This window comes from Panthera leo, chromosome E2, assembly GCF_018350215.1.
Source record: "Panthera leo isolate Ple1 chromosome E2, P.leo_Ple1_pat1.1, whole genome shotgun sequence".
Taxonomy (NCBI): domain Eukaryota; kingdom Metazoa; phylum Chordata; class Mammalia; order Carnivora; family Felidae; genus Panthera; species Panthera leo.
In genome coordinates, this window is record NC_056693.1 from 3,751,828 (window position 1) to 3,776,928 (window position 25,101).

Consider the following 25,101-nt stretch of genomic DNA (forward strand, 5'->3'; position numbering starts at 1 on the left):
ATCAGAAAATTGGGGAACTGGGAAACAGAACTCAGGAGGTATTCCAGAATGCAGTGGAACATCATAAAAATAGACACCCAAAGGATAAGATCTGAGACATGGAGAACAGAATAACCAGGTCCCAAGACACATCTGTCCTTCGTTTTAGGAGGAAACAAGAGAATGATGAAGTGGCGGTAAGCAGGTGTCATTTTGGAAGTGAAACCAGAGAAGTGGGCAGCACGGGCTGTCAAAGCTGAACTCTGACTGGGAGCTACATCCTCGAAAGCATGTGTCACACTGTCAGTAGCCACGCAGGGTGATAACCTGCTCAAACAAACATCCACCTTGGCCAGAAGGCTGTGTCAGAACCCAGTGCCTCCTGATGTAAAATTCAAAGAAACAGGCAAGTCTCAGTGACACTCAAAGGAAACAATAATCAACAGACACCAACCTTGAGCTGACCAACCATCAAAAGCCAGTTTTATAATCAAGCTTCATGAAATAAGGGCAAACACTTGTACAATAAATGGAAAAAAATAGACTTCTCTCAGCATAGGAATTATAAGGGGGAAAGAGGAAATTTTAGAACAAAATTAAGTGACTGAAACAATCCATTGTGTCTAGTGGCAGGATGATGACAGAGGCAGGGGTCCGTGAACTTGAAGACAGAACAAGGGAAGTGCAATCTGAACAGTAGAGGAGAAAAAGATATAAAAAATGAATACGGGGTGCCTGAGTGGCTCAGTCCGTTGAGCGTCCAAGTCTTGATTTCAGCTCAGGTCATGATACTAGGGTCATGGGATCAAGCCCTGAGTCGGACTCTGTGCCGAGTGTGAAGCCTATTGGAATTTCTCTCTCTTTCTGCCTCTCTCTCCCGCTTGCACTCTCTCTCGCTAATGTTTATTTGTTTTTGACAGAGAGAGAGAGACAGACACAGACAGACAGAGCATGAGTGGGGGAGGGGCAGAGAGAGACAGAGACGCAGAACCCGAAGCAGGCTCCAGGCTCCAGGCTCCGAGCTGTCAGCACAGAGCCCGACAACAGGGCTCGAACTCACGGACCATGAGATCATGACCTGAGCTGAAGTCGGATGCTCAGCCGACTGAGCCACCCAGGCGCCACTCTCTCTCTCTCTAAAATAATTTTTTTTTTAATTTGTGGGGCGCCTGGGTGGTTCAGTGGGTTAAGCGCCTGACTCTTGATATCGGCTCAGGTGGTGGTCTTGCTGCTGTGGGACGAAGCCAAGTCAGACCCCACTCTTAGCTTAGCCTGCTTGGGATTCTCTCTCTCTCCCTCTGTCTCTCCCCTCCCCCACTTTCTCGTGTTCTCTTCCTCAAAATAAACAAAATAAAAATCTATCAAAAAAGATTTTTCTTTAAAAAATAAAGGTAAAAAATTAAAATTGAACACAGATTCAGGGATTTGTGAGTCAATGTATATAGTCAATCTTCCAGCAAAAGGAGAATGATACTAATGAAGAAAAAAAGTTTGAAGAAATAAATAGGTGTCCATTTTACAGATTTGTTGAAAGTCATACATTGACATGTACAATGTCCAAGATGATCAGCAAATGCAAAATAGGATGAGCTTTAAGAACCGTGCCCATGCACATCATAATCATAATTCAACTAGTCAAAACCAAAAAAAAAAAAAAAAAAAAAAAGAGAAAGAGAGATGCCATTTTACATAAAGAGGGAAAACAATTAGAATGATTACAGATTTCATATCAGAAACCATCACGGTCAGAAGATTTTAAAGTTCTGAGAGACAGAGCCAACCTAGAATTCTGGATATATTCTTCAGGAATGGGATTCCTGGGTGGGTCAGTCAGTTGTCTGACCCTTGATTTTGACTCAGGTCAAAATCTCATGGTTTATGGGATCAAGCCCCACGTTGGGCTCTGCACTGGCAGTGCAGGTCCTACTTGGGATTCTCTCCCACATGGCCCTCCCCAACTCATTCTCTCTCTCTCCCTCTCTCTCTCTCTAAATTTTTTTTAAAGGAATGAGAGCAAAATAAAGTCATTCTTAGAGGAAGGAACATGGGAAGAGTTTGTGACCAGCAGGTCTGCTCCACAAGAAATGGTAAGTTCTTCAGACAGAAAGGAATTAATTCTAGAAGGAAGCCGGGAAGTTCAAGAAAAAGAGATGAGCAAAAAAGGTAGATAACTAGGCAAATTTAATAGCATACTTCTTTCCTCTTACATTCATTACCATATGTATGGCTGTTGAAAGCAAAGCCAATAATGTCTCGGAAGCTTTGAATATATGTAGGTGTAATACATACAACACATACAGCATGTGAGGGTGAAGGCTGTATACACTTGTAAGGCTTCTGTGTTTCTCTGAAAGAAGTGAAATATTAACTCTATGTAGAGTCTGTGAAATTAGGTGTGTATAATACCTACAACAGCTACTTTAAAAACAACATATGGAGATACAGAGTTATAGTTACCAATAGGTAAAATGGAATGCTTAGGGGCACCTGGGTGGCTCAGTTGGTTAAGCATCTGACTCAATCTCAGCTCAGGTCTTGATCTCAGGGTCTTGAGTTCAAGCCCCACATTGGGCTCCACCTTGGGTGTGGAGCCTCCTTAAAAAGTAATTAATTTAAAAAGTGGAATACTTAAAAATATACCAAAAAGCCAAAAGAAAGCAGGAGAGGGAAAACTGAAGAACAAACAATAAGAGGGGGACAGAAAGCAAAGAGTAAAATGATAAGCCTAAAATCAACCTTATCGATAATTACACTAAATGTAAACGGTGAAAGCACAATTAAATGGCAGAGACTGTAGGACTGGATTAACACCACCATGACCCAACTATGTGCAGTCTACAGGAGGTAAAAGGAGAAAGAATACATTTTGCAAACATTAATCGGAAGTTAAGCTTAAGTAGATTTATTAGTTTCCTATGATTGCTATAACAAATAGCCACACACTTAGTGACTTCCAACAACAAAGATCTGTCTTACAGTTCTGCAGGTCACAGGTACAAAATCACTGGGCTAATGCCAAGGCGTCAACAGTGCCACTTGCTTTTGGTAGCTCTGCAGTGAGAATCTGTCCCCATGCCTTTTCAGCTTCCAGAGGCAGCCTGCAGCATGTGGCTCCTGACCCCTTCCTTCCATCACTGCAGCCTCTTGATTCTGTCCTCACATCCCCCACCATTGGCTCTGACCTTCCGCCTCCCTCTAATAAAAAGCCTGTGAATACATTGGGGTCATCCAGATAATCAGGTACTTTATTTAGTCACATTTCCAAAGTCTCTTTGGCCTGTAAGGTAACATCCTCACAGGTTTCAGGGACTAGGGCATGGACGTCTTCGGGAATTGGGAGGAAGCAGCAACTTTCTATCCACCAAAGTAGCCATACTCTCCAGGACAGTACAGTAAAAGATACCAGGTGAAGTAGGCTTTGGAACAAGAAAGTTATCAGGGATAAAAAGGTCAATTCACCAAGAAGACGTAGTAATCCTAATCACGTATGCACAAAACCACAGAGCTTCAAACACAGAAAGCAAAAACTGTCAGAAATGAGAGGACAAGTAAATAATAGTTACTTGTCAGTAAGTATGGTTAATCAACAGTTATGGTCAGGGACTCCCTTGGTAATTGATAGAGCAAAGAGCAAATCAGCAAGGATATAGAAAACCTTAGCTACACTATCAACCAACTTGACCTAATTGACACAGCACTCAACAGCACAATACACAGTCCTTTCAAGTGCACATGGAGTATTGGCCAAGATAGTTCATATCCTTGGATACAAAACAAAGCTCAACTGATTTAAAAGAAGCAATATCTTACATCACTTCTTTTCAGACTCTAATGGAATTTAAGTTAAAATCTATTACTATAAAGATAATCTCGGGGCGCCTGGGTGGCTCGGTCGGTTGGGCGTCCGACTTCGGCTCAGGTCATGATCTCACAGTTTGTGGGTTCGAGCCCCGCATCGGGCTCTGTGCTGACAGCTCAGACCCTGGAGCCTGCTTCAGATTCTGTGTCTCCCTCTCTCTGTGACCCTCCCCCGTTCATGCTCTGTCTCTCTCTGTCTCAAAAATAAAAAATAAACATTAAAAAAAATTAAAAAAAAAAAAAGATAATCTCAGGGCCCCAGAGTGGCTCAGTCGGTCAAATTCCTGACTCTTTGATTCAGCTCACCGTGTGATCCCAGGGTTGTGGGATCGAGCCCCATGTTGGGCTCAGTGCTGAGTGTGGAGCCTGCTTGAGATTCTCTCTCTCTCTCTCTCTCTCTCTGTCTCTCTCTGTCTGCCCCTCTTCCCCACTCATGCTCTCTCTCTCTAAAATAAAAAAAATTTTTTAATTAAAAAAAGATAATCTGGAAAATATTCAGCTATTTGGAAATTAAACAACACACTTAAATAATTCATGGGGCAAAGAGGAGCTCAAGGAAAATTGGAAAATATTTTGAACTGAATGAAAATGAAATCAGCATACTAAACTTTGTGGGATGCAGCTAACACGCGTTTAAGAGGAAAGTATGAGCAATGAGTGTTCACATTTTAAAAAGGGTAGTTTCTAGTCACTAACCTAAGCTTCCATCTTAAGACACAAGAAAAAGAACAACTCACCCCAAAGTGAGCATGATAAAGGGCAGAAGTTGGTGAAACCAAAAATAGAAAAACAGTAACAGAAGCCAATGAAACCCACTGCTGATTCTTTAAAAAGACCAATAAATTGACAATGCCTGGCCAGGCTAATCATGAAAAATGGAAGACACAACTTGCTAAAATCTGGAATGAATGACAGGACATCACTACAAACCACACTGACATTAATAGAATATAAGAGAACACTGCAAACTCTGTGCCCCAAAATTTGGCAACTTGAATGGTTCAACTCTCTCTTTTTCTTTTTTCAGTATAGTTGACATACAATGTTACATTAATTTTAGGTTTACAACTTAGTGATTTGACAGCTTTATACATTATGCTATGTTCACCAAATTATAGCTACCCTCTGTCCCATCACATTGCTATTACAGTATCGTTGGCCCTAGTCCTTGTGCTGTGCATTTTATTCCTGTGACTCACTCCACAACTGGAATCCTGTATCTCCCACTCCCCTTCACCCATTTTGCTCATTCCTCCACCCTTCTTCCCTCTGGCAACCATGAGTTTGTTCTCTGTATTTGTAGGTCTAATTCTCCTTTTTGTTTGTTTGTTTATTAGATTCTACTTATGAGTGGAGTCATATGGTATTTGTCTCTCTCAGTCTGACTTTTTTCACTTGGCATAACAACCTCTAGGTCCTTGAATGGACCAACTCCTGAAAGACGGAAACTACCAAGACTCGTTCAAGAAGAGATAACCTTAATATTCTTTAAAATATTAAATTGCATATGTAGTTAAAACAACTTTCCAACAAGGAAAACTCTCAGCCACAATGTTCTCACTGGCATGCACCACCAAACATTTGGGGGAAAAATACAATTCTACACAATCTCTTCCAGGAAGTAGAAAAGAAAGGAAAACTTTGAACAATATTGTGAGCAAGCATTATTCCAAACTCAAATCAGAAAAAGACAGTACAAGGAAATAAAGCTGCAGACCAGGAGTCCTCAAAAACATAAGTGCTAAAACCCTCACCAAGATATTGATAAATAAAAGCCAACAGTATATGAAAAGGATCCTAGCATCACAACGAAGTGTGATGTATTCTCAGATGACAGGCTAGTTGAACATCTGAAAATCAATAAAGGTAATCCATCGCGTTAATAGACTAACAACAAAAACAACAATATCATGATAAATGCGTGCACAAAGATTTGATAAATAAAACGCTCAGCTGTATGCACTTAGAAGGGAACTTCCTTAATCAGATAAAGAGCATCAACAGGGGCACCTGGGTGCCTCAGTTGGTTAGCGTCCAACTCTCGATTTTGGCCCAGATCTGATCTCACAGTGAGATAGAGCCCCACACTGGGCTCTGCACTGACAGCATGGGGCCTGCTTGGGATTCTTTCTCTCCCTCTCTCTCTGTTGCTCCCCCGCTGGTGTTCTCTCTTTCTCTTTCAAAACAAGTAAATAAAAGTTTTTTTTTAAAAATGAAGAGAATCAGGATGCCTGGGTGGCTCAGTTGGTTAAGTGTCCAACTCTTGGTTTAGGCTCAGGTCATGATCTCACAGTTTGTGACTTTGAGCCCCACATCAGGCTCTGTACTAACAGCACGGAGCCTGCTTGGGATTCTCTCTCTCCCTCTCTTTCTGCCCTTCCCCTGCTCGCACCCACTTACTCTCTCTCAAAATAAATAAGTAAACTTAAAAAAAAGAAGAAGTTCTATGAAAAGCCTTTAACTAATATTCTGAATGCTTTTACCCTGTGAAACAAATTACTGATAGTCTCACAACTTCTATTCAGAACGGGCTAGCAGTAAGACAACTGAAAGAAATAAAGGCATACAGATTAAAGGGGAAGGAATATCAATTGAATTTTATTATGTAAATCAACAAGGAACAATTGGAAATCAAAATTCAAATATTATATTAGCTCCAAAAAGCATACACATGTAGGCATAAGTATAGATGTGTAAGATATGAAGACTGAAAACTATAATACTTGGCTAAAAGAAATTAAAGAACTAAAAAAAGACAGATACCACATTTATTGATTGAAAGACTCAACATTGGGGGTACCTGGCTGGCTCAGTTGGTGGAGCACACAACTCTTGATCTTGGGGTTGTGAGTTCAAGTCCCATGTTGGGTATGGAGCCTACTTAAAATATAAATAAACAAACAAAAGACTCAACATTGTCATAAAAAGAATGAAATCTTGTCATTTGCAATGACATAGATGGAACTAAAGAGTATAATGCTAAGCAAAATAAGTCAGAGTATAATGGTAAGCAAAATAAGTCAGAATTGATTTCACTCATGTGGAATTTAAGAAGCAAAATGAAAGAGCAAAGAGAAAAAAAAAAGAAAACCAAGAAACAGACTCTTAACTATAGAGAACACACTGATGGTCACCAGAGGGGAGGTGGGGGGGGTGGGGACGGGTTAAATAAGGGATGGGGATTAAAGAGTGCACTTATTGTGATGAGCACTGGGCGATGTATGGAATTGTTGAATCACTATGTTGTACACAAACTAATATTACACTGTATGTTAACTAACTGGAATTAAAATTAAAAAAAAAAAAAAGACTCAACATAGTCAAGATATCAGGTCTCTCTAAACTGATATGCAAGCCAAATCAAAACCCCAACTAGCTGGGGCACCTGGCTGACTCAGTCGGAAGAGCAAGTGACTCTTGATCTCGGGGTCATTAACTACAGCCCCATGTTGGATTACTTAATTAAATAAATAATTTTTTAAAAATCCCAACTAGCTGTTTTAGCAGCTGACAGGCTGATACTAACATGTATGTGGAAATATGAAAGCAATAATAGGGGCACCTGGGTGGCTCAGTTGGTTGAGTGTCCAACTTGATTTTGGCTCACATTGTGATCCCAGGGTCGTGGGATCAAGCCCCTCATCGGGCTTTGTGCTGACAGTTTGGAGCCTGCTTGGGTTTCTCTCTCTCTCCCTCTCTCTGCCCCTCCCCCATTCATGCACTCTTTCTCTCTCTCAAAACAAATAAACTTAAAAAAAAAAAAAGAGCAATAATAGCACAACAATTCCGAAAAGGCATAAAATTGGACATCTTCTTACTCCAAGATTTTCTGTGAAAGGAACAAATGCAATGGATGGTGTGGTATTTGCATAGAGATAGGAAGGTGGAAAAAAGAAACAACAGAGATGCTAGAGGTAAACATGTCTGATTGGTTGACTTTTAACAAAGTGACAAAAAGGAGGAAATTGAGGAAAAGATAATAGCTTCAACAAATGTTGCTGGAACAACCAGATACCTTTTTGGAAAAAAAAAAAAATGAACCTAGACCTTTACCTCACATCATACACAATAATTCACATGAAGCGGATCTAAGACCTAATAGCAAAAGTCAAAACCATAAGGCATCTAAAAGAAAATATTTTTGGGAATGCAAGCTGGTGCAGCCACTCTGGAAAACAGTATGGAGGCTCCTCAAAAAACTAAAAATAGAACTACCCTACGACCCAGCAATACTACTAGGCATTTATCCACGGGATACAGGTGTGCTGTTTTGAAGGGACACGTGCACCCCAATGTTCATAGCAGCACTATCAACAATAGCCAAAGTATGGAAAGAGCCCAAATGTCCATCGATGGATGAATGGATAAAGAAGATGTGATATATAGATATAGATATATAGATATAGATATAGATATAGATATAGATATAGATATAGATATAGATATATACAGTGGAGTATTACTCGGCAATCAAAAAGAATGAAATCTTGCCATTTGCAACTATGTGGATGGAACTGGAGGGTATTATACTAAGTGAAATTAGAGAAAGACAAAAATCATATGAGTTCACTCATATGAGGACTTTAAGAAACAAAACAGCTGAACATAAGGGAAGGGAAACAAAAATAATATAAAAACAGGGAGGGGGACAAAACAGAAGAGACTCATAAATATGGAGAACAAACTAAGGGTTGCTGGAGGGGTTGTGGGAGGGGGGGTGGGCTAAATGGGCAAGGGGCATTAAGGAATCTCCTCCTGAAATCATTGTTTCACTATATGCTAACTAATTTGGATGTAAATTTTAAAAATATATAAATAAATACAATTTAAAAAAGAAAGTTATCAGAATGAAAAAAAAAGAAAACATTTTTAAAAATCTTTACAACTTTGGATTAGACAAAGATTTGTTAGTGAGGAACAAAAAGCACAAACAATAACCAAAAAAGATTCTTGGACTGCATAAAACTAAGGACGTATGCTCTTCAAAAGACAGAATTGATAATGGAAACAAGCCAAGACTAAGAAAAGTCTGTGTGTATGTATGCATGTCTGATAAAGGATTATATATAGAACAAATAAGGACTTTTACAAATACTAACAAACCCCCCCATATGAGCAAAACAATTTGAACAGACATTTCTCAAAGAAGATATATAAATAACAATGAGCACATGAAAAATGCTCAACATCTATAATTATTAGAGGAATGAAAATTTAAAAGATATCAATAAAATGGATGAGTTTTTCAGAACATACTGCACAAAAGAGTGCAGATGTGACAGAGCACACGTTTACGATTTCATTCCTGCGAAGTTCTACAATGAGCAGGACTAACCCATAGAGAAGGAAAGCTGGTTGCTGTTTACTTCCATCAGGTTGACCGAAAAACTCAGCATGGAATTTTAAGGAGTGATGGCAATGTCTTAGTATTGATTGTGGTGGTGGTTTTTAAATGAGTTCTACATTTGCCAAAGGTGAACACACTGCACACCTAAAGGGGTACATCTTACAACTCAGTGCACACACACACACACACACACACACTAGTTAGGCTCCATCAGTGTCCATTCCACCGGGGATGAAATCCTCTTGCAACCACTTGTCTGATTTGCTTCCATAGGAATGAAACACTACTAAGGACTTGGTGTCGGTCTCCGCTGCTGAAGCGATGGACGTTGAGCAGTGTGTGTAGTTCAGTCACTCTTGGTGAAAGGCATACCATAATATGAGACTCCCAAGTGCCCTATGTCTTCTGCCACCTGTCCATAGGCCCCTGCATAAACACTGGGAAAGGAAAAACAGAGGCTGGCTGACATCTGCCCAATAAGCCACGTTGTCCTCTTGGCCATTAAGGACCATGTGTACAGGGAGCTCTCTTGGGGACATTTATATCTGATTCAAAGACCCAAGTGCTTTGTGCCCACCCCTATACATCTATGCATACACATGCCTCCTTCCTGGATATCCCTATCTCCTCCCTACCTGATTCTGCTCCTTCCAGTCCCCCGACCATGGAGGTGAGGCATTTGCTACTATCCAGGAGTCTGTGTACATCACACCTAGCCAGATCTCTTTCCACAAAAAGTGTATTATTCTGTTTCATCCTGCTTATTACTCACATACCTGCTCACTAAGGGCATTTTCCCTCACTGACATTTTTCAGAGTCCCACCAGTGTAGCTGTAGAGCAACACTACTCCAAAACCTCACACCGCCCCAACACAAGCCAGGCCACGCAGCTGTTGATGACCCCCGAAGAGAGGCATCATTGTGAGAGCGTAGGTGTGTCCTCTGGACCTTTTCATGGCCACAGGCCTACCACTCACCCAACAGTGGGTTGCAAACTTACGAAGGGGTGGAAATGGCCACAGCTAGCTCATCGTGGACACTTCCAGTTGTGTACACACACGTGTCTCTCGTCAGTCATACAGTTTCTATTGGGATCAGGGGCAGCTTTTTATTTTTGTATTTTTTTATTATTTTTTTTTAAGAAGCTTTAAACCACTTTATTTTTCTTGTACAAAACTGTGTGGTGGACACCAGAAGCAGCTTTTTATTTTATTTTATTTATTTATTTATTTATTTATTTATTTATTTATTTATTTTTACGTTTATTTATATTTGAGACAGAGAGAGACAGAGCATGAACGGGGGAGGGTCACAGAGAGAGGGAGACACAGAATCTGAAACAGGCTCCAGGCTCTGAGCTGTCAGCACAGAGCCTGACGCAGGGCTCGAACCCACGGACCGTGAGATCATGACCTGAGCCGAAGTCGGCCGCTTAACCGACCGAGCCACCCAGGTGCCCCCAGAAGCAGCTTTTTAAATGGTGCCTAGCTGCCTTGTGTGGGTGATGTGTTGACATGAGCCCAAAGCTCATTCGGGCTCGACAGAAGGGTCACACAGCATCCCGACACACACGCCTACTCCTAGCAGCAAGGTCGGGCAGGTCATGGACATGGCCATGGGGGTCCTGGTGGATATGAAAAAGTTGTGCTTATGATAGACTCTAGCCTATCAGGTGTGCATTATGTCTAAAAAACCAATGTACATACCTTAATTTAAAAATACTTTATTGCTGGGGCACCTGGGTGGCTCAGTCGGTTAAGCATCTGACTTCGGCTCGGGTCATGATCTCGCGGTTCGTGAGTTCAAGCCCCACATCGGGCTCCGTGCTGACAGCTCGGAGCCTGGAGCCTGCTTTGGTTACTGTCTCTCCCTCTTTCTCTACCCCTCCCCCAGTCGTGCTCTGTCTCTCTCTCTCTCTCTCTCTCTCTCTCAAAAATAATAAACATTAACAAAATTAAAAATGCTTTGTTGCTAACAAATGTTAACCATCAGCTGAACTTATAGCGAGTCATAACCCTTCTGCTGACGGAGGGTCTTGCCTCCATGTTGGTGGCTGCTGACTGGTCAGGGTGGTGGTTGCTGGAGACAGGGTGGCTGTGCCAATCTCTTCAAGATGACAACAGGGAAGTTTTCCACAACAGTTGACTCTTCCTGTCACAGTTTCTCTGTAGCAGGTTTCATAATATTTTACCCACAGTAGACTTCTTCCGAAATGGGAGTCCATTCTTTCAAATCCCGCTGCTTTACTAAGTTTGCGTGAGGTTCTAAATGCTTTGTTGTCATTTCTACAGTATTCACAGCGTCTTCTCCAGGAGTCAGTTCCATCTGAGGAAACCGCTTTCTTTGCTCATCCTTCAGGAGTGAGTCCTCATCCATTAAAGTTTTGTCACGAGAGCATAGCAATGTAATCTCTTCTTCAGGCTCCACTTCTAATTGAGCTTCTCTTGCTGTTTCCACCACATCTGCAGTTGTGTCCTCCACCGAAGTCTTGAACCCCTCAACGTCACCCGTGAGGGTCGTAATCAACTTCTTCCAAACTCCTGTTGATGTGGATATGTTGACCTCTTCCCATGAATCACGAATGTCCCTTGTGGCATCTAGAATGCTGAGTCTTTTCCAGAAGGTTTTCAACTGACTTCGCCCAGATCCATCAGAGGAATCACTGTCTATGGCAGCTATATGCTTACGAAATGTATGTCTTTATTGCTAAGACTTGAAAGTTGAAATTACTCCTTGATCCACGGGCGGCAGGATGCGTGCTGTGTCTGCAGGCATGAAAACAGCGTTCCTCTCATTGTGCATCCCCACCAGAGCTCTTGGGTGACCGGGTACATTGTCAGGGAACAGTCATATTTTAAAGGATTTTTTTTTCCCTGAGCGGTAGGTCTCCACAGTGGGCTTAAAATATTCAGTAACCCCGTTGTAGAGAGATGTGCTGTCATCCAGGCTTTGCTGCTCTGTTTATGGAGCAACATTCTTAAGGGCTCTGGGATTTTCAGAGTGGTCACTGAGCTCTGACTTCCACTTAAAGTCAGCAGCTGCGTTAGCCCCTAACAGGAGTTGGGCTGTCCTCCGAAGCTTTGAAGCCAGGCCTTGACTTGCCCTGTCTGGCGATGAGAGTCCTATGTGGCATCTTCTTCCAGTAGGAGGCTGTTTCGTCTACACTGGAAATCTGTTGTTTGGTGTAACCACCTTCACAAGTGATCTCAGCGAGCTCTGGAGAACCTGTTGCAGCTTCTCCATCAGCACTTGCTGCCTCACCTTGCACCTGACGTTATGGAGAGGCCTTCTTTCCTTCAGTCTCCTGAAGCACCTCTGCCAGCTTCAGACTGGTCTTCTGCCGCCTCCCCCACCTCTCTCAGCATCCACAGCATTGAAGGGAGTCAGGGCCTTGCTCTGGAGTAGCACTTCCAACATCCTTCACGAATTTCTCCTTTGCGTTTACAGCGGGGCTGTCTGGCAGCACAGGCCTAGCTTCTGGCCGTCTTGGCCTTTGACCTGCCTTCCCCATTGAGCTTAAGCACTTCTCGTCTCTTCTAATTTAAAGGGGGAGACGTATGACTCTTCCTCTCACTTGGACACTTGGAGCCACTGTAGGGCTATTAATGGGCCCTATCTCACCACTGTTGTGTCTTTGGGAACAGGGAGGCCCACGGAGAGGGAGAGAGATGGGGAACGGCTGGCCAGTGGAGCAGTTGGAACACACACAACATTTATTAAGTTTTCCCTCTTATGAGGGTGTGGTTCGTGGCACCCCAAAACAATGACAATGGGAACCTCAAAGATCACTGCTCACCCATCACCATCACAAATATAATAACCATGATAAAGCTTGAAATACTGGGATAATTACCAAAATGTGACCCAGAGACACGAAGTGAGCAAATGCTGTTGGGAAAATGGCAGCAGTATATCTGCTTGACGCAGGGTTGCCCAAACCTTCAGTCTGTAGAAAACTCAGAGCGCCATGTGTGGAGCGCCATGAAGGGAGAGTGCCTGTCTTTCCTCCAGCCCCTTCCCGTCTGGAGAAACGCCATTCACGCCAGTGGTGCACTGATCACCATTAGAAGTATGCATGCATTGACGTACTTAGTCTCCACATGCATTGACGTACTTGGTCCCCACATGTGTTGACGTATTTAGTCCCCACATACATTCACGTACTTAGTCCCCACAGGTATTCACGTACTTAGTCTCCAGCACTGCTTCAGGAGCCCCGCCAGGAAAGCTGCCCTCCCTCATGACAAGGAGTCACTAGTACAGTCATTAGACCTGTTGTGCAGAGGCAGATCTGAGGCACCAAGCTTGCCCAAGATTACACGATGTGGAAACCAGCAAAGACCAGGCAAAGGAGAAGAAACAATGGCCACTGTGGCCAAAACACAAAGGCAGGCGGAGGAGTGGGAAATCTCAAAGTGCAGACCGAGGAAAGCAGGTGCCCCCTGCCCGGAGCCTGTGGGCCCAGGGGAGCTGAGGCAGGCTCACTGCAAGTCGCTGTCCTACCTTAGTGGTTAGGGGAGCATATTTGCCTGTCTCTTGTTGGTCCTAAATTACAGTCAGGGACACAGATTAGGGGAGCTGGTGGTCACTCCTCAGGCCCTGGCTATTTTGGAGCGATTGTTACAGGGTTATCGTCTGGCTTCCTGCACGGCTACTAGAGCTTGCAGGCAGGCCTTCTGGGCAGGTGGCCACAGGCTGTGGGTCAGAATTCTATCTCATGTATGGTCTGGCCATCCGTTTGCCGTGCAGTCTCTCAACAAAGGAGGTCAGGCCAAGGCTGGAGCTGAGACGGTCCGGCCCTATGCTCCCAGCGGGCAGTGCCCCCTCCTCTGAGAGGCGGCTCCACTCTAGCCAGACCCGTGGACGAAAGTCCTGCAACCCCTTGCCCGCTAAAATCCCCTGGACAAGTTTTGCAACCGTTCCCTGCCTCAGCTTCCTCCCCTGTGAAATGGGGGTGTTGGCGGGGCCTACCTCATGGGGTCGCGGTGAGGACTGATGAGACAGTCCACACAGAGTGCTGAGGGCAATGGCCGCGCAAGGAAAGCACTGTCAGCATCATTGTTGTTACCCTCACCATGTATTGCTGTCTTTCAGGCTCCCTTGTTCATTTTTACTTTCTTGTTTAAAGAGTAGCTCCCAGACGAAAAAGCTATAGGAGGGCAGAGACCTCATCTTTCCTAGTGATCAGTGTCTTAGGAGAGGCTCAACTATAGTTAATAGTCACTAAATTGTTAAATGTATGAATAACGGGGGTGCCTGGGTGGTTCAGTCGGTCCAGCATCTGACTCTTGGCTCAGGTCATGACCTTGTGTTTCGTGGGATCGGGCCGCACATTGGGCTTTCCACTGGCAGTGAGAAGCCGGCTTGGAATTTGAGATTCTCCCTCTCCCTCTCTCTCTGCCCGTCCCCTGCTTGCATGTGCTCTCTCTCTCTCTCTCTCAAAATAAATAAAATAAAGTTAAATAAATAATTTAAAAACGTTAACTTAAAAAAAGTTAAATATATGAATAACTCTATGTATGCGTCATCAATGATTGACGTTTCTCACAACCCCCTCCTCCAGTTCACTAATTTGCTAGAGCGGCTCACAGAACTCAGAGGAACATGTTACTTACCCGATCACTGTTTCATTACAGAAGAATGTAATGTAATGGAGACACGTCGGCCAGGTGTGAGGATAGGACGTGGGGCCTCCGTGCACCCTCCAGGTACGCCGCTCTCTCGGAACCTCTCCGATCCCATCCTTTGGCATTTTTATGGTGGCTTCATTACATGGGCACGATTAATTAAATTGCTGGCAATTTGTGAGCAACCCAACTTTTCAGCCACTCTCTCTTCCCTGGAGGCCACTTCATCAATATAAACCCAGGTGTGGTTGAAAGGGCTGTGTTAGAAATATCAAGACACCTTTGTTGCTCTTGAGAAACTGCAAGGGTTTTAGGGGGACTGTGCCAGGAATGGGGCTGAAGACCAAATGTGTATTTCTCATTATAAATCACACCAGTGATCATGGTGAGGCAAATAAATCAAGAAAGAAGGGGCATACAGGAGGGGTGTTCAATTTTTGGGTCAGGTTACCATGGAAGGCCTGAGAAGGTGACATGGAAGGAAAGGCCAGCGGGCAGTGGGGGACAAGACTATGTGGCTACCAGAGGAAGAGCATCCCCAGTAGAGTCATGGGAGCCCACGTGGACGGAGCAGCATAAGCAAGGAGGGGGGCACGGATGGGGACGGAGAACGTGCACCGTAGGGCCTTTGCTTTGACTTTGCGATGGAAATTACTGGAGAGTTCTAAAGGGGAGGGACACATCAGACCCACCTATTGACCCAATTACACCAGCCGCCAGCCATGCTGTTGAAAACCGATGACAGGGGCGCCTGGGTGGCTCAGTCGGTCGAGCGTCCGACTTCAGCTCAGGTCACGATCTCGCGGTCCGTGAGTGTGAGCCCCACGTCGGGCTCTGGGCTGATGGCTCAGAGCCTGGAGCCTGCTCCCGATTCTGTGTCTCCCTCTCTCTCTGCCCCTCCCCCGTTCATGCTCTGTCTCTCTCTGTCTCAAAAATAAATAAACGTTAAAAAAAAAAAAAAAAAAAAAAAAAAGAAAACCCATGACAGAGGGGCAAGGGTGGAGTCCAGGGAGAGGAGTCAGGAAGCCACTACAGTCATCCACGTGCGTAATGTGGTTGCCTTTGCCAACGTGTTGGCCGTGAAGGTGAAGTGGTCAGATCGGGTCTACAGCGTTTGGAAGGTAGCACCTATAGAGTTTTTTCTTAGACCAGTTTTAGGTTCGAAGCAAAGGTACAGAGGAGTGTGCCCCCTGCCCCCACTCATGCACAGCCTGCCTCTCCCATCCTCAACATCCCCTGCCAGAGGGTACATTTGTTACCACCGATGAGCCCACACAACACGTCATTAGCACCGAGGCCGTAAACATCAGGGGTCACTCGTGGTGCTGTGCCTTCCGTGGGTTTGGACAGATAATGATATATATCCAACATTTTGGTCTCAGAGTAGTTTCACGGGCCTAAAACTTCTCTTTGCTTCCCCTGTTCATCCCTCCTCCCCAACCCATCAGCCACTCATCTTTTCAGTCGCCAGTTTTGTCTTCTCCACAAAGTCATACAGTTGGAATCGTATGGCATGCAGCCTTTTCAGACTGGCTTCTCTCACTTAGGAGTGTGCATTTAAGGGTCCTCCATGGGAGCGCCTTGGGGGGCTCAGTCACTTAAGCCTCCGACTCTTGATTTCAGCTCAGGTCGTGATCTCACAGTTTGTGAGCTCGCTGAGAGCACAGAGCCTGCTTTGGGTCTCTTTCCGTCTCTCTCTCCCTCTCCCAAAATAAATAAACTTAAAAAAAAAAAAAAGGATCCTCTATGTATTTTTGTGGCTTGACATTTCGGCTCTCTTTAGCACTGAATAGCATTCCATCATCTGGAAGGACCACAGTGTATTTTTCATTCATCTACAAAGGACCTTGGTTGCGCCCGAGTGTCGGCAGTTGTGAATAACGCCGCACTAAGAACATGCACGTGCAGGTTTTGTGGGGTCATAAATGCCGGACTCCTCTAGGTAAATCCAAGGAGCATCACTGCTGGGGACAGTGGCACCCACTGCGGATGGTGAGGGTACACTCAAGTTTTGTGAAAACTCTCCACGCCATCCTCCCAAGTGGCTGTGCCACCCTGTTCCCTACCAGCCAGCCGTGAACCAGAGGTCCTGGCGCTCCACGCCTCGTCAGCACTCGGTGGTGTCACTGTTCTGGATTTCCGCCCTTCACACAGGCATGTAGCGGTATCTCATTGTTGCTTGACTCTGCACGGCTCAGATGGCACAGGGCGTGGGGCACCTTCTCACGTGCTTGCTTGCCAGCTGCGGGACGCCTTCAGTGAGGTGTCCGTTAGGGCCTCCGGTTTTGTTTTTTGGGCAGATTGTTTCTCATTGTTGACTTGTAAGAGCTACAAAATATTTTGGACGACAGTCCTTTATCAGCTGACTTGGACAGGACTTTCTCCGTTTTGCATTGTAATGAAGTCCAGCTTATCAATTCTTTCATCGGGCACACCTGTGGTGTTGTGTCTGGAATATCACTGCCACACCCACGGTCGTCTACGTTTTCTCATTACCTCCCACAAGTGGTCTAGCTCTGCATTTTATATTGAGGTCTATGATCTATTTTGAGTTAATGTCTGTAAAGGGTATGAGGTCCATATCTGGATTTTTTGTTTGGTTTTTGCATGTGGATGTCCTTACAAATTTTGTTTAAGCAAGCTCTAGGCCCAACATGGGGCTCAAACTCACGACCCTGAGATCAAGAGTCTACCGAATGGGCCAGCCAGGCATCCACATGTTTTTTAGTGAGGAATTTTTGAGAGAAGACATAGGTACTGAGTACTGAGTCAACTAAGTACTTTGTTGGAGAGAAGAGAGAGCCTGGAGAAGATATTTACAAGCCAGTTAGCAAAGAGGCACAAAGAAAGCGTTAACCAGGCTGGGGTTAGTGTCCTGTTTTAAATTAATCTAAGATTACTGGCAGTTGTGGTTCTAGCAAATGTGTTTACTGTGAAGGGTAGGAGAGAAAGAAGAAATTGGGGGCACAGACTGAGAAACTAGAGAAACAGACTTTCAGCCCCAGAATCATTAACCATGTGACTAGACTTCAGTAACGAAATCTATTTGACAAAACTATACATTTAAAATATACCTAGGGGCACCCGGGGTGGCTCAGTCGGCTGAGTGACCGACTTCGGCTCAGGTCATGATCTCACGGTCTGTGAGTTCGAGCCCGGTGTCGGGCTCTGTGCTGACAGCTCAGAACCTGGAGCCTGCTTCAAATTCTGTGCCTCCCTCTCTCTCTGCTCCAACCCACTTGCATTCTGTCTCTGTCTCTCTCAGAAATAAAGATTAAAAACAAAATTTTTTTTTAATAAAAAAATAAAAAAGAATTTGGGAGCACCTGGGTGGCTTAGTCAGTTGGGCATCTGACTCTTGAATTTGGCTCAACTCATGGTCCCAGGGTCGTGGAGTCAAGCCCCACGTCAGGCTCTGCGCCAAGTGTGGAGCCTGCTTAGGATTCTCTGTCTCTCTCTGCTTCTCCTCCCCCAACAATTGCACACACACTCTCTCTAAAATTAGAAGAAAACAGGCACCTGGGTGGCTCAGTTGGTTAAGTGTCCAGCTTCGACTCAGGTCACGATCTCGCGGTTTGTGAGTTCAAGCCCCATGTCTGGCTCTGTGCTGACGACTCGCAGCCTGCTTCAGATTCTATGTCTCCCCTTCTCTCTGTCCCTCCCACACTCATGCTCTGTCTCTGTTTCTCAATAATAAATAAACGTTAAAATTAAAGGAAAAAAAGAGGGGGGAGCCCCTGAGTGGCTCAGTGGGTTAAACATCCGACTCCAGCTCAGACCATGATCTCATGGCTTCTGGGTTTGAACCCCACCTTGGGCTCTGTACTGACAGCTCAGAACCTGGAGCTGTTTCGGATTCTGTGTCTCCCTCTCTCTCTGCCCCTCCCTGGCTCGCGATCTGTCTGTCTCTCTTAAAAATAAGTATTAAAAAAATTTTTTTTTTAAATTAAAAAAAAAAAGTATAGGTGTAGGGTAAAAATAATTCTATACACCTGAATAAACACCACCCAGGTCAAGAAAAAGACCACCTCCAGCATTCCCCAAGCCTCAAGTGCCCTTCTGGACACTCCCCTTCCCTCCCCTAACTCCTGTCATGAAATTGCGAACTCACGTCCTTCTTTTCTGCAGGCGTATAGGCATTATTTAATTTATGCCTTTGTACGCATCTGAAATGTTCCGTGACAATCTTTTCAAAAGGAGGTCAGTGCGGTGGACAGAGTTCAGACTCTGCAATCAGCAGGACCAAGTTTTAAATGTCAGCCTGCTGGATACCTCCTAGATGTGTGACCTCCTTCAGGCCTTTCCCTCGCCGGCTTAAACAAATGCAAAGGCCCACGCTTCCCAGGATTGCCGTCGGGATTGAAATCACAGACTCCATGTTTATTCAACAAGTTTACTGGGACCTGTTGGGACCTGTGCCCGGTAGAAAACAGACATGAATCAAACCTAGTCTTCACCCTCAAGAAGCTCACAGTTTGGAAACAGGTAACTACAAAAACATCGCAGCCAATAAGTGCTTTGAAACAGGGAGGGAAGTAAGAAGGTGTAGTGTTTATAAATCCGGACTCAAAACTTAACCGCAGAGAGAGGGAGGAGGGTGTCGAGGCCTCCCGCGCAGATGTGAGCATGGGACCATCTAGAAAGGCTCTTTCCACAGATGCAGCCACGTTCCCCTAGGTCTCTGGAGTTCACTGCAGGCTGGCCCACTGCAGGGAGGTGTAGACCACCTTACCGTCAGGCTGAGGAGAACACAGGAGCAGCGTCTTTTTGACGCTGGTTCCCAGGCGGCCGGCAGAAACCAGGTCCTGGAGTGGAATGGGGTCCCCAGGAGCCCAGCACTGAGCAATGTAATGGGCGTGGAAACGAAGTGGGTCACCTGGGTGAGAGAGAGAGACATGTGGCAATTTCCAGGGGCAGAGGGCCGGAAGACGCTGGAATGTCCATTGGTAGGACATGGGAACCATCTTGTAATCGCTATGAATATTTAAAAATAGCTATTCTTGGACCCAGCAATTCCATTCGTGGAATTTTTTTCTTACAAGGATAGCACCCCTAAAATGCCGAATAAAGCTCTTCACCCTGTTATCATTTACAACCGCTAAGAAACAGAAACAACCAAGCCGCAGACTTGTTAAATTCAGGGTCTCTCAGTAAGACTGGATAGCATACAGCCTTTAAAATCGAAACGGTGTACCAACTTGGAAAAGCCAATGATACAGTGGGACAGGGGCAGGAAGCTGCCACACACCAACAGCATAATCGTCCTTAAACGACAAACCGAACAAGTAACTGAATATGTCACTGTCGTGACGTAAGAACCAGGACCACAAAGTCAGGGAAAGCCGTGAGGAACACACAGGACATCACATCAATGTCCAGGGACAAGTGACTCCAAGAGACTAAAAGAAAAAAAGAATTTACAACGGGACAGAGGAATGAATAGATGGGATAACGGAGTTAATACAGCAAAGGGCCACACAGTAAATATTGTTTTGTGGGTCATGTTACAAGTACACACCTCGCTCCTGTAGCACAGCAGAAGCCACAGACCATACGTAAATAAATGCATCGGCCTGCGTCCCAGTAACTTTCTCTTTAAAAACTGGTGGGCCGCATTTGATGGGGGCTGCAGTGTGCCCCTGGATTAGATAAATGTGATTGAGCAGAGTAGGAACCAGTGGGGCACGACGCAGAAGATTAAGTGGTAGGTAATGGAAGTCTCCAAGAGCAAGGCTACGAGACATCCCATCTGACAGGGGAGTGTCATGGCAACAGGAAAACAAGGCCCAGGCTGGCAGCTGGGCCTCCAGCAAGAACCCGGCCAGGAGCCAGGCATCTCTCTGGCTGGTATGACACCTGCTGAGAAGGAAGCATCAAAGACTTGAGAAGTTACCCCAAAACTGTTCTTAGAGGCTTACTGTCTTTACAGTTCAGGAGGATTTACTGTTAGAAATATTTAAGGGGCGCCTCGGTGGCTCAGTTGGGCAAACATCCAACTTCGGCTCAGGTCACGGTCTCGCGGTTCGTGGGTTTGAGCCCCACGTCAGGCTCTGTGCTCAGAGCCTGGAGCCTGCTTCAGATTCTGTGTGTCTCCCTCTACCCCTCATCTGCTCGCGCTCTGTCTCTCTCAAGATAAATAAATGTTTAAATATATTTAAGGGATCCAGACCTTGACTATTAATCTTCAGGGAACAAGGATTCCACGTATATTTCATACACTGAGTATGTATCATTTTAGAAATATTGATCCACTAGAGCTAACAGGCCAGTCTTGTGATTCAGTTTCAAATGTGTGATTGAGTTATTGGTGGAGTCAAACTTTTTTTAACCTGAAATTTTGTTAAGTGTATTAACAGCATTAGAACATATAAACTTAAAAAGCACCCCATTTGTAGTTTTTTAGATCTGACTTAGCGGCAAGTTCTATAACCAGGAAAACCATTTTCCTTAAAAAGGAAAATATATTAAAATTTAAAATGCAGCTTATCACATTGAAAATTACTTAACTCCTTTTACAAGTGGGATCAAACTTAGACTAAGAGTCCCCTTAAAATCTGCTAGACTGAAAAGATTTATAAATTGAACTGGAAGCTTCAAAAAGAACTGGGTATTAGCATTCATATGATTAGTAAACTGACTATTCATTTTCAAAACCAAAATAATCTCTTACATGCGGGAGTCACACACACACACACACACACACACACACACAGCAGCAGCAGCAGCAAAGTAATCAAAGTGTGGTTATCTGCAGAGCACAGGGCAGGCACACTGTCCTGGGTTCCTAAGCCAGTCCCTTAGTTACCTGTTCATTCTCAGAAGAGACGCAGGCCCTCGCCTCACCTCAGACACCCCGGTCGGTCTCCAGTGAACAGCTAAGACCTGACTACTTACCAGGTGCTTCTATCTTTCTACATTCTCAGGAGGAACAAAGAGGTTGATTTTCCTGCAGACTTATTTTTCTTAACCTTTCAGTTACACAATAAAGGCACTCTTACTACAAATTCAAAAATTAACTGATACAGCAAAAGGCTCCTGTTCCTACACCTGATGCAAATTCCCGCCCAGAGGAAACCACTGTACTTGGGCTGGAGTCCGTGTTTGCACACCTTTTTCCACTTGTTTGATAGGATTCTCTTCATCTACTCACACCGTTTTATCTTAAGTTCTGTCCACATTCTTTCACTGGAGCCGTAATTTTTAATGCTACTTAAATAACGTGCATAAGACTGCACGGTAACATAAAATATAGAGTATTTTACCATACACGTTTTTGACAAGTGGTTCTTTTTCTCCCCCTTTGGTCATCTTTTCATAACTGCACATGGACCTACGTTACTCTGACGACTAGCACCAGTGTTTAACTGCTAACCCATTCATAATCATTCTGGGGGCACCTGGGTGGCTCAGTCGGTTAAGCGTCCAACTTCAGCTCAGGTCATGATCTCGAGGTTCGTGGGTTCCAGCCCCACGTCGAGCTCTGTACTGACAGCTCAGAGCCTGGAGCCTGCTTCAGACTCTGTTTCTCCGTCTCTGCCCCGCCCCCGCTTGCGCGCTGTCTCTCAAAAATGAACATTAAAAACAATTTTTTTTAATTCTGCTTGTTTTCTAGTATTTCACTACTTTAAAGGATCCTGTGATGATGATTTCTTGTATGTTCTGTGCACATATCTAAGTGTCTCTAAGTGAAATTTGGGGGTCAAAGTAAGTGCTTAATGAAATTTACTAAACTGCCCTCCAAATGAGCTTGGGTTCCCAAGTGTCTCCTGTCCTTCCACGGGTTTCAGACGCTGAGAAAAGGCAAAAAGGAAACATGCGGACTGTGGAGGGGTTGTGAAAAAGGGGGCCACAACTGGAGGTCCCCACCCAAACTCACCAGGATAGACCAGGAAGTCACCCCCAAACTTGCCAGCAGCACTGAGGAAGAAGCCTCGCTCCCACAGGTCTCTGTAGATGCTGTAGCGAAGTTCATGGAGAGGACGGCCAGCATGGGGCCAGTCTTTGGACTGGACGCGCCAATCCAGGGGTCTAGCCTTGATGGGTCGGGGCCTAGCAGTGGCCAACTGGACCAGCAGGGCGGACCTGGGCAAGGGGGCCACCCCATCTGAAGGCCCTGGCTGGGGAGAAGAGGAACCTGGGGGAGGTGAATCCAAGAGAACTGGGTGAATTCAAGGACGACGTCTTTTCATCCTCCAGGGAGGCCCAGGCCGGGATTCCAGCCAGGATTCCCAAAAGACCTCTCCCTCCCTTCCCCTGGTCCCTGGACTCCAAGTCTCAGCCTCACCTGCTTCCTCGTGCTCTCCAGAAGCCTGGCTGGCACTGGCCTCATTCTCCGCGGGAGCTTGGTTCCCACCCGCCTCCTGGCTCCCACCGGCCTCCTGGCTCCCGCTGCTCCCTGATTCCTGTTCCAGCCTCTGCTTCTTCGCAGCCTGGCCCTCTGCAATCTTCTCTAGGAGCTCCTGACGACGAGTCTCACGGGCCTCGGCTGCCAGGGCGCTTTGCTCCTGGAAGTCTTGCTCTTGCTGGCGTTTGAAGGATGCCAGAGCCTGACAAGTAAATCAGCGAGAATCCCAGGATCCAAGTATATCCCGCTTTAGAAAGCCAGGTATCCTGACCCCCTGACCCCTCCCAACCTCAAGGCCCGAACTCGGGGATGCCAATCTCCTGCACCCACATTCTTCCAGAATCGAGGACGCCCTGACCCCTCCCACCTTAGGGACCGAACCCGCGGAGTCCAGGTGTCCTGCCTGTACTTCGGCAGGTCCAGGGCGTTCGCGCCCCCGGCCCGCCCCTTACCAGGCTGTGTTGGCGTGGATCCGGGCGCGGGGCGCTGACCAGGGTCACGGCACCGATCTCGGCCAGGAGCCGCGCCTCCTCGGGCATCAGCAGCAGCGGGAGGCCCAGGCGCGAGTTCTGGCGGGGCCCGCGGGGCAGGGCGCCCACCGTGCGGCCCCCCACTCCCAGACGCTCCCGCAGCGCCTGCACCGCTTCGGCCCCCCATACCAGGGAGCGGCCGTTCGCCACCTCCACCACCAGCATCCTCCTGCGGGAGCCAGGGGGACACAAAGGTCACCGACTTAGCGCTCCCACCGCTTAGGGGTGGGGAGTGAGGGGGCGGGGGTTCAGCGAGGCCCCGCCCCTGAGCCTCGGGGGTGGGGCCTCGTCAAGGCAGCCTTTGCCACCTGCTGAGTCTCCAGGCCGAGCCCCGCCCCCTCAGCGATCCCGCCAGGCCCCGGGGCCGCCGAGACAAGACCCCGCCCTCCGCCGAGTCGCTGGGGCCCCCAGGACCCCGTGGTCGGCGTCCCGGCCATCTCGCCTTCAGGCTCCGAGACAAGCCTCCGCTAGTGCAGGGCCACGCCCCCTTCGGGTGGCTCGGAACTCGGGCCCGCCCCCTTCCGAAGCCCCGAGGCGCGGCCTCCGGGCCTCCTCGCACCGGGTCGGACGCCCACGGCAGAAGGCCCGCCCCCGCCCGGCGCCAGATTTCGGGCATTCGGACCGCCTCGACTCGGCCGAACTCGCAGCCCCGCCCCCTCCCGAACGCAGCGGTCCCGCGATCGGGCATCCTCGGCTCCCGTCAACCCCGCGGCCAGGCCCCGCCCCCTCCGGCCTCAAGCACTCCCAGTTGGGGAGTACCCGCCCCACTGAGCGAACCCCGCGGCCGGAAGCCCCTCCCCCTGGGCACCACGGTCCGTTCTCCGTCCGGGCGGGCTCACCCCCTCGTGAGCGCTCCCCTCAGAATGCGGCACCGTCCTCTGACAGAACCAGTTAGTCACCTCGTAAACACCAACTCGCAGTCCCGGCGGAGCCACCCCCTACGTAGCGCGCCACGCGCTGCTTCCTCCACCCCTCCGCATCCCGACCCCCTGCGTCAATTTCGTCACACCGCCACCTCAGCGAAGCGGGAAGTCTGGGATCCGCCCCCAGCGGCGCCGTAGCCCCGCCTTCCTCGTAGAGTGGAACACCTTGGCCCCGCCCTCTCGAAGGGAACGTCCCCGCCGCTAGGGTTCGGCCACTAGAGAAAGTGAGGCTTATTACCCTGGCCCCGCCCTGTGGTGACGTCATCCCCGGGCCCCGCCCCCTCCGGCCGGGATGCTGTTCGTTCCGCCCCTCGAAATGTTCCAGATCGCTGCCTCCTTCGTGTTGCCTAAGTCTGTGGCCCCGCCTCCTTCTCAAAGAACGAGACTTCGCCTATCTCCTAACCTGGGTCACTGGTACCCAACTATGCTCGAAGGAAACCAACGATATGACCCCGCCCACATCCGGCCGAGGCTCCTGGCCCCGCCTACATC

General features: G+C 46.8%; 1 protein-coding gene across 3 annotated transcripts; it reads right to left on the reverse strand.

The window, feature by feature from the left end:
* Positions 1-19,191: 19,191 nt before the first annotated feature.
* On the reverse strand, positions 19,192-24,725 carry TSEN34 (tRNA splicing endonuclease subunit 34). Of its 3 annotated transcripts, none has more exons than XM_042918902.1 (5): positions 24,702-24,725; positions 23,609-23,855; positions 23,097-23,358; positions 22,689-22,946; positions 19,192-19,688 (listed from the first exon to the last, which is right to left on the reverse strand). In XM_042918902.1, the coding sequence occupies exons 2-5, from the start codon at positions 23,849-23,851 to the stop codon at positions 19,501-19,503; spliced, it is 951 nt and encodes a 316-aa protein (XP_042774836.1). In that variant the 5' UTR covers positions 23,852-23,855; positions 24,702-24,725; the 3' UTR covers positions 19,192-19,500. The 3 variants fall into 3 exon arrangements, with proteins under 3 accessions (XP_042774836.1, XP_042774834.1, XP_042774835.1); XM_042918900.1 differs by lacking the exon at positions 24,702-24,725 and adding an exon at positions 24,586-24,691; XM_042918901.1 differs by lacking the exon at positions 24,702-24,725 and adding an exon at positions 24,526-24,687.
* Positions 24,726-25,101: the final 376 nt, after the last annotated feature.

Excerpts from the sequence above, each read along its gene's own strand:
- TSEN34 (XM_042918902.1), bottom strand. The coding sequence starts at position 23,851 with ATGCTGGTGGTGGAGGTGGCGAACGGCCGCTCCCTGGTATGGGGGGCC. Across the intron at positions 23,359-23,608 it reads ATCCACGCCAACACAGCCTG|GCTCTGGCATCCTTCAAACG; the intron begins GTAAGGGGCGGG and ends TTTACTTGTCAG. Across the intron at positions 22,947-23,096 it reads TGGAGAGCACGAGGAAGCAG|GTTCCTCTTCTCCCCAGCCA; the intron begins GTGAGGCTGAGA and ends CACCTCCCCCAG.